Source organism: Amphiprion ocellaris, chromosome 15 (genome assembly GCF_022539595.1).
Source record: "Amphiprion ocellaris isolate individual 3 ecotype Okinawa chromosome 15, ASM2253959v1, whole genome shotgun sequence".
Classification (NCBI taxonomy): Eukaryota; Metazoa; Chordata; class Actinopteri; family Pomacentridae; genus Amphiprion; species Amphiprion ocellaris.
In genome coordinates this window covers 2,887,487-2,896,271 of record NC_072780.1, presented here as the reverse complement: position 1 = coordinate 2,896,271, position 8,785 = coordinate 2,887,487, and the positions used below count along the sequence as shown (strand labels likewise).

General features: G+C 39.5%; 1 protein-coding gene and 1 long non-coding RNA gene across 2 annotated transcripts; one reads left to right on the top strand and one right to left on the bottom strand.

Annotated features, from left to right (window-relative positions):
* lye (lymphocyte antigen-6, epidermis) lies at nt 1-3,476 on the bottom strand. The gene is made up of 3 exons (XM_023290724.3): nt 3,316-3,476; nt 2,061-2,171; nt 1-340 (listed from the first exon to the last, which is right to left on the bottom strand). The coding sequence occupies exons 1-3, from the start codon at nt 3,365-3,367 to the stop codon at nt 117-119; spliced, it is 387 nt and encodes a 128-aa protein (XP_023146492.1). The 5' UTR covers nt 3,368-3,476; the 3' UTR covers nt 1-116.
* Nucleotides 3,477-3,585: 109 nt separating this feature from the next.
* LOC118471662 (uncharacterized) lies at nt 3,586-8,300 on the top strand. The gene is made up of 4 exons (XR_004849010.2): nt 3,586-3,769; nt 7,365-7,508; nt 7,582-7,820; nt 7,985-8,300. It is a non-coding gene; the product is annotated as an uncharacterized LOC118471662 (long non-coding RNA).
* Nucleotides 8,301-8,785: the final 485 nt, after the last annotated feature.

Sequence of the window (8,785 nt, the reverse complement as noted above, 5' to 3'; positions counted from 1 at the left end):
TCATTGTGATGATTTTATTGATTGAGTTTCATTAAAACGATCATTTAATAAAATTAGTCGTGGGAAATACTTAAATCGGTGCAAATGTAAATAATCAACTTGGAAAACTTGTAGGACTACATCTCCCAGAATCCCCACATAGAGGACAAGATGGCGGTGCAGAGGGCAACCGTCAGAGGAAGCTGGACGGTTGTGGCTCCGTTACACAGAGTTGTGTTGCAGCACACGAAGCTGCTGGTGTATCCGGCTCCCAGGATCGTCCCGGTCAGAGTCGCCCCACAGAGATCCGAGTCCAGGCAGCCGCGAGTGTGAAGGCTGAGAGGGCCGGTGGCGTTGAACTCTGGGAGGACGGAAACAGGAAACACATGGAAATGAGAAGGAAGCTTTGGTTTCAGGTCAACACTCAGCAAGAAGCTGCAACACTTTAGAGAAGTTAAGATTATATTCACACAAGTAACTGGAAAAGCACTCAGGGAAATTGGGCCATTTTTGTCATTTTGTGTCTCGTTTTTGTCGTTTTGTGTCCCCTTTTTGTTTGTTTTGTCCGGTTTTTGTCATTTTGTGTCTCGTTGTCATTTTGTGTCTTATTTTTGACATTTTGTGTCTCGTTTTTTGTTGTTTTGTGTCTTGTTTTTGTCGTTTTGTGTCTTATTTTGGTCATTTTGTATCTCATTTTGATCGTTTTGTGTCTCATTTTTGTCATTTTGTGTCTCATTTTTGTCGTTTTTAGAATTAGGCTGTATTTTTGCACTAATTTACTGCGGCATTTTGGGGTTTTTTGGTGATCAAATAATGTTACCCTAACTGCTTTTATTTAGTTACTGTTTGATTAAGCAGCAACCTTTGGGGCTGAAAAGTGAAGCCAATGCACAGAAACTGCAGTTCCTCAGATGTCCACTTGAGGCTCCCAAAGCGAGTCAATCCCCGTAGAGAGTTTTAATGTTAAAACGTCCAACTTTACAGCAGAAATAAACACATTTACAGCCTGGTGTGATGAATAGTTCTGGCCTCTGTAGTGAATTTCTCTGTTCATAACAACTGCACAGGTGACTTTGGGTCAGGTCTGCATGGCTCAGCTCAGCTTGCTATCTAATCCTTTATGAAACTGTAAGCACTCCGATGGAATTAGCTGTGAAATACGGTCATGACAGGTTAATAGGCTGCTTGCAAATAAAGCTTCATGGGTGGATTAGAATCAAAGCACTGAATGTTTTGACCTTGTAATCTCTGTTCATGCTCCAGATGATGACAGTAAGAGAACTTTCAGGTCAAAAGGGCAGTGATGCTGGTTTTCAAGGTGTCTTTTTATGCACTGTTCCATTCTAGTTTCAAGCTTTTCAGTGGAAAATCCACGTCAGAGTCGCTGGTTCCCCCAGAACCGGATTAACCTGCTGGGTGGCAGCAGGGGAAAAACAAGCTGCTGTTAAACCAGCAACTCTGACCACCTCTAAGCAACAAGAGCAGGTTTTAAAGCAGGAATACAACCTGAGGTCAGATGTGTCACAGTTTGACTAAACAAATTAATTTAAGGGATATTTACATAAAACATAATGGAGGCTTTTGGGGTAGTTGACTGCAGTGCTTGGTCATACTTCTGCTTGTTCGTTTTTTAATAAACACTTTAACTAATATAGAGCAACTTCAACTAATATAGAGCAACTTTAGCTAATATAGAGCAACTTTAACTAATTTAAAGTATATTGCCAAAAAAGAAATATCTGTCATGATTATCTCAACTTAATAAAAAGAACACAATCCAAACTATTTCTGAATCAGCTCATTTTATTATTGTTTAGCTCATTAGAAGGTGGTTGGTATTAAATTCAGACGGTTATTTAGTTGACATTTTAGTGATATCCAGTCATTTTTTAGTAATAAGTGATTGTTTCCACAATAAATAGTGATGGAATTTGTAAAGACATGATCCTAATGAACATAAAAACTTTTTTTTTTTTAAACTTTTAATAAAAATGTGTGCAGGATATATCCCATGGACTTCAGAAGTCCCTCAGTTACAGATTGACTTTATCTGAGCATCAGTGTTGCAGACGTTGACTTACGAGCTTCTCCGGTGTAGCAGCGCTCGGTGGCGTTATTGCAGGTTACGTCACTTCCAAACAGACACGTCCCGAACACTCCGAGAGGACACTGACGACAGGTCAGACACTGAGCTGCTCCACAGGGGAAAAAAAAAACAGCATCAGATTCACAGAAACTCACTCAACAGCATAGCAGGAAAGTTTCTGAAGCAGCTACACTCGTCTGTGGAAATTTTTCTGAAGTCATCGTCGCCCTGCGGCTGTAAAAGGTGGAAACGCTCAGTTACAGTGGCTTAACTTTGTGAAGTCCAGTATTTAATTACCTTTTATCCAATGTGTGAACATTTATTTTTCTTTCTTTACTGCCACAACATCTTCCTAAACAGGGTCTCTAAACCAGGGGTGTCAAACATGAGGCCTGTGGGCCAAAAGCGGCCCTCCAGAGGGTCCAATCCGGCCCTCAACGTGTAAAAATTCCAGAGAAGACATTAACTGCAGATTGTAAATTAGTAAATCTTTAAATTTAAAATAATTTTTAGACCATGACAAGTTGATCATAAAGTAAAATACTAGATTGTTCTTTTGTCGTTTTGCGTCTGACTTTTGTAATATTTTGTCTTGTTTTTTGTCATTTGTCATTTTTACCATAAATATTCTATATCGTTCAGTTCCAGATAGCTGTGACTAAATGTTGTGTTCCTTTGTAGACACTCTGTGATCTGGAAGTTGTAATGTGGAAATGATGAACTGAGGCTGAATGTTGTTGAAATTTAACTTATTTTTTTCAGAAATTTCAGGTTGTTCATAATGTTTAGTAGAAAGATAATTCCTTAAATGTGAACATTTTCAGAATGTGCTTTTTTGCACTAAAACAAAGGAAACATTTGGAGTTTACATTATTTATAGGTTATTATGCTGTGATTTTACTGGTCACTGGAGATCAAATTAGGTTAAATGTGGCCCCTGAACTAAGATGAGTTTGACATCTCTGCTCTAAACACTCCACGTCTGCTAGAAAATGGATTTAACTGAACTTCTTCTGATCAATGCTGCTCCAAACTGAATGTGATTAAAACCACCAGAGTTAATCACAAACCTCCAGTTATTTCACAGCCAGCCTTTGTCTTTGGTCGTCATGAGACATTCTGGCGAACGATCAGAGCAGTTATTGTCCTCCGTTACAATGAAAATCACACTTTGATGATGCAGACGTCAGAGGAAATAAAGTCCATTCACTTTCTGCTTTCACCACATAAATGAAATATATTGAACTCACCTGCTGCGATGAAGGCGCTCAGGACAATCGCCGCCTTCCACAAGTTCTCCATGGTTCTTGGGGTGAATAGGGTCAGCTTAATCCTCGTTAAACAAACTGTTTATTTGACGTCTAAATACCTGCTTCAGTCTAATGAGCCTCTGAGGAAACAATGACGTGATCTTAAAGGCAGCAGTGACGTGCAAGAATGAGGTCCATCAGGTTTTTTGTTCCAGTAACTTCAACAGGAAGTCTGAAGAAAAAAAACCCGACTGCCCAAATATTCTCAGCTTGAAGGAAGTCAAACTCTCATCCTGAGCAGGAACAACTTTTATTATTTGTTCACCAAATTACAGTTTAAAGCCACCTCAGTGAATGAACAGATTATTAGATTGTGGGCCCTGGTGACAGACATCTAGAGGCCCCGACTCATCCTGAAGAGAACCAAGACACCAGGTGGAACGAGACGTTAATGGTTGGTTTATGTCTTTTTGTGGCTGTTTTGTGCCTTTTTGTAGCCATTTTGCGCCATTTTAAGGTAATTTTGCCCCTTTTTGTAGCTATTTGCACCTTTTTATGGCCGTTTTGCCCCTTTATGTACTAATTTTATGCCTTTTACTGGTAGTTTTGCGCTTTTTGGAGCTATATTGTGCCTTTAATGGGTGTTTTACTAATTTTAGTAGTGTTTTTGAGCCTGTTTTGCCCATTTTTGTAGTCATTTATGCCTTTTTATGGTTGTTTGCTCCTTTTTGTAGATTTTTGCACAATTTTATGGTTGTTTTGCCTCTTTATGTAGTAATTTTGTGCCATTTTATGGTTGTTTGGGCCCTTTTTGCAGCCATTCTGTGCCTGTTTATAGTTGTTTTGCTCCTTCTTGTAGCTATTTGCACCTTTTTAAGGCTCTTAGAGTCTCCATGTGTATTTTTCTCTTCTATTTTTCAGGTGAAGCTCATGGGCCCCTGAGTCTGCGCCTCGTTGGCCCGTTCAATAATCCATCCATGCCTCGGTCGTCAATAATCAGGGTTATAATCACAATTGGGGTTTATATTATCTGTGTTCACGTAGGATAATATCTAGGGTTCATTAAGTGTGACAAAGTAAGCAAAAGAAAAACCAGCTGTATATACTTCTTCACAACTTAGCAGCATCTTTCTTGTTGTTGTTAAAATGCCTGCAGACTCCAAACAGCTGTTAAGGCGGCGATGGAAGCAGCTGTGAGAGGCAGCTGGACAGATGTGGCTCCGTTGCAGCTAACAGTGCTGCAGCAGGTCCTGGTGATGGTATAGCTGGCGAGCAGAAAACTTCCTGCTTCTGTTGAGTTGCAAAGAGATAAAGGCAGGCAGCCTTCAGTATCCAGGTCCATCAAAGAAGTCATGTTGAAGGCTGAAGGAGAGACAAGAAAAAACACTTTTATTATCAGTAAAACATATTTAAAGTGTTTATACCGACCAGCATTTACTTAATACAGTTACTGATTAATTCAGTTTCATCACTGAATAAGAAGATGCCACAACTGTGACACAGTTCTAGTTCAATCCACAGGTTCTCAAACTACAGGTAGGACACTCCAAATGTCACAAGATAAATGTCAGAGCCCCGTTTTTTAGCCATTTTGTGCCATTTTATGGCAGTTTTGCCCCCATTTAGTAGCCATTTGTGCCTTTTAATGGTAGTTTTGCCCCTTTAATTGCCATTTTGTGTCTTTTATGGTTGTTTTGCCCCTTTTTGTAGCCATTCTGTGCCTTTTATGGATGTTTGCTTCTTTTTTGAACTATTTTTTTGCCTTTTTCTGGTAGTTTTGCCCCTTTTTGTTGCCATTTCATGCCTTGTTGTGGTTGTTTTACCCCATTTAGTAGCCATTCTGTGCCTTTTATGGCAGTTTGTACATAAATGTTCAGATACAAGTATAAAACCATATTTACATGTATAAAACTCTAAAAATCATGTTTGAATAGTAAATATAACATGAAAATACTTAAGCAATACGTATATACATCAACACTGTACTTTGAAAAGATGTCTTTGTAGCGTTCCACTATGACTATTAGTGATGCAATGACTATGTAAGCTTTGCAGCATTTTAAAATTTGCAGCTGGAACAGGTGGAGTTTGTATGTGTCAGAATATTTCCCAAACAATGATGATTAGTCACTTCATTGGTCACAGTCCAGCCCCATTCTTAAGATCAAGGAGAAGGCTGAAATATTGCCTGTGGTCATGTGTAATTTGTTCTGAACAGGATCTGATGAGTTTACAGAAAGCAGCTGTGGTGTTTTTTCATTCTTAGGCTGATAGGTGAATGTTTCTGTGTGTCAGATGAACAAAAACATTTTCAGCTTCTTCCACAAAAATGAATTTTCTGCTGAGCTGCTGGAGAAGCAGAGATTAGCTTAGCTTAGCATAAACACAAGAAACAGCTTAAATCAGCGGTATCAAACTTATTCTAGTTCAGGGGCCACATTCTTGTTGGAAAAAAAGACAAAAAACAACAAAAACAAGACAAAATATTACTAAAACAAGACACAAAACGACAAAAAATGAGACAAACAACACAAAAAAATAAAAAAACAGACAAAAAATCAGACAAAGAAGTTACAAAGCGACACAAAAATGGACAAACGATAAAAAAATTACACAAATGAGACCAAACTTGACAAAAGCGAGAAATAAAATGACAAAAAAGTAGACAAACACCACAAGCGAAACTAAAAAACCCAAAACAACAAATAAAGTGAAACACAAAATGACAAAAATAAGACAAAAAACACAAGCGAGACAAAAAATGAAACACAAAATGACAAAAACGAGGAACAAAACGACAAAAACATGAGACAGACGACAAAAGTCGGACATAAAAAGACAAAAAAACCCCAAAAATAAGACAAAATTCTACAAAAATGAGACACAAAATGACAAAAGAACAATGAACAATCTAGTATTTTACTTTATGATTAAAACAACTTGTCATGGTCTAGAAATGATTTTAAATTTATAGTTTTACTAATTTACAATCTGCAGTTAATGTCTTCTCTGGAATTTTTTTTTTACACTTTGAGGACCAGACTGGACCCTCTGGAGGACCGCTTTTGGCCCACGGGCCGCATGTTGGACACCCCTGGCTCAAATAAAAGAACATGCACACATGTATGTTAGACGAAGTTGGCTTGATCTATGAGGAAACATGAAAAACAAGCCTGACGAACTGCGGTTTCATCAGTTTATGTGCTGCTACTAACTTCCTGGAGGTAAAACACAACCTGTTCTGCAGATTAAAAACCAGATGGAGTTTGTTCAGAACACGTGTTTCCTTGTTTCTTGCTTCTATGGTCAGTTCATAACTAGTGTCCTGGCTAGAAAATCTATTCATCTATTTTCAGCTATTCCCTCACATAGGTCACCCTAAATTACACTTTTGTTCTCCACACACAGCAAACAGATCATGAACCTAGTTTTTAAACAGTCACACTGCTGTTTGGATAAGACAACCAGTCACACCTTAATAAGTGTGACTGGTTTAGTGAATATGAATGAATGTAAGTAACAAAGTGTTTGTTGTTACTACATGTAGAGGCAAAACAATCATGGAAAGGTCCAAATAGCTATAAAAAGGGGTAAAACTACCATAAACAGGCACAAAGGGACGACTAAAGTGGGCAAAACAATCATAAAAGAGTACAAAATGGCTACAAAAAGGGGCAAAACAACCATAAAAGACACAAAATTGCAACAAAAAGCAGTAAAACGACTATAAAAGGCACAAAATGGCTACAAAAATGGGCAAAGCTACCACTGAAAAATTCACAGAATGGCTACTGAAGGGAGTAAAACAATCACAAAAGGTGCAAAATGGTTACTAAAGAGTGCAAAGCAAACATAAAAGACACAAAATGGCTACAAAAATCAGCAAAATAACTATAAAAGGCACAAAATGGCTACAAAAATGGGCAAAACTTGTCAAGGCTCCCTCCTCAGTCCCTGCATCAACTCCCTCCTGATCACCTCCTCCTCCTCCTCCTCCTCCTCCTCCTCCTCCTCCTCCTCCTCACCTGTCCTCCACTCACTCTCTGCAGCAGCTGGCTGCAATAACCCATCATCACCGTCATCAGAACTGTGGGCAGCCGTGATGCAGCACACCTGTTCTCCATCTCCCTCCATAAAAGCCAGCTCCACACTCAACACCCTGCCAGATAGTTGCTTCAGCTCCAAGCTGTTAGGTTGGCCTCTGCACGTTTTGTTTGTGTTCACCTGCAAACCGTGAACTAATCTTTTTTTCTCCTGTTCCTGCAGTCTCTGCTGGTCACGCTGCCCAGGCTCCCTTGTCACTCCTGTCCACCACCAAACTCTGAACCGGCATTCACCTCTGGAGGAGGAGGTGTCTCATCCCTGCCTGCCTCAGCCCGCTTCCCCTGCCTGCCTCTGGATATCCAGGACTGCCACAATCACTCTCTGCCACTCACCCACCCCAGCAGAGGACTAACCTGGACCGCCGGTCTCCGGTAGCCTGTCAGCCCCACTTCCAGTCCGTAGTGAGTTCCTTAGTTAGAGTTTTTTCCTGGCTTTAGTTTCACGTTGATTTAATCTTTAGTTTCAGTCACTCACTCCCCCTTAGTTCTTTTTGCACACCTAATTTGTAGCCAAAATAAATTAAGTTCTGCCTGATCCCGCTGTGAGTCTGTGTATTCTCTGCCAGGGTTCACCACTGACCGTGACAAAACTACAAGAAAAAGGCACAAAATGGGACAAAGCTACAAGAAAAAAGGTACGAAATGGCCACAAAAAGAGGCAAAACAGCCACAAGAAGACATACAAAGACACATAAACCAAGAATTTCACATCTCATTCCATCTGGTGTCTTGGTTCTCTTCAGGATGAGTCGGGGCCTATACATGTCTGTCACCAGGGGCCACAATCTAATAATCTGTTCATACACCGAGGTGACTTTAAACTGTAATTTGGTGAACAAATAATAAAAGTTGTTCCTGCTCAGGATGAGAGTTTGACTTCCTTCAAGCTGAGAATATTTGGGCAGAGTCTGTTTTTTTTTTTTTTTTTTTCCAGTAGCTTCAACAGGAAGTCTGAAGCCACTACTGGAAGAAATGGTTGTGTACTTAAAAGTTTATTTACTTTTTAAAGTTACATTTGTGCAAATTGAAACCCTCTCCCTGATGCTCGTAGCCTGAGGTGACTAAAATCTTCCACAAAATGCTGCATTCATCAGTGGTGAAGAATCAGCTGATTACAGTGCCTCAGCATCATCCAAAATATCTGGAGTGACTATTACACACTTTCTGGTAATTAGTTTAGACAAAACAATCTAAAAATAAAAACACTTAGTAAATGGTAGGAAACATGGAAAAACCTTGTTGTGGTTCTATGATCTGTCCTTATGTTCAGCAGAAACTGTTTGTGTTTTAACCCACGTGTGCTGGATGTACAGCCACACCTCAGTCTGTACGTTCAGGGCAGGTTTTTCATGATCAGCAGCATTAAA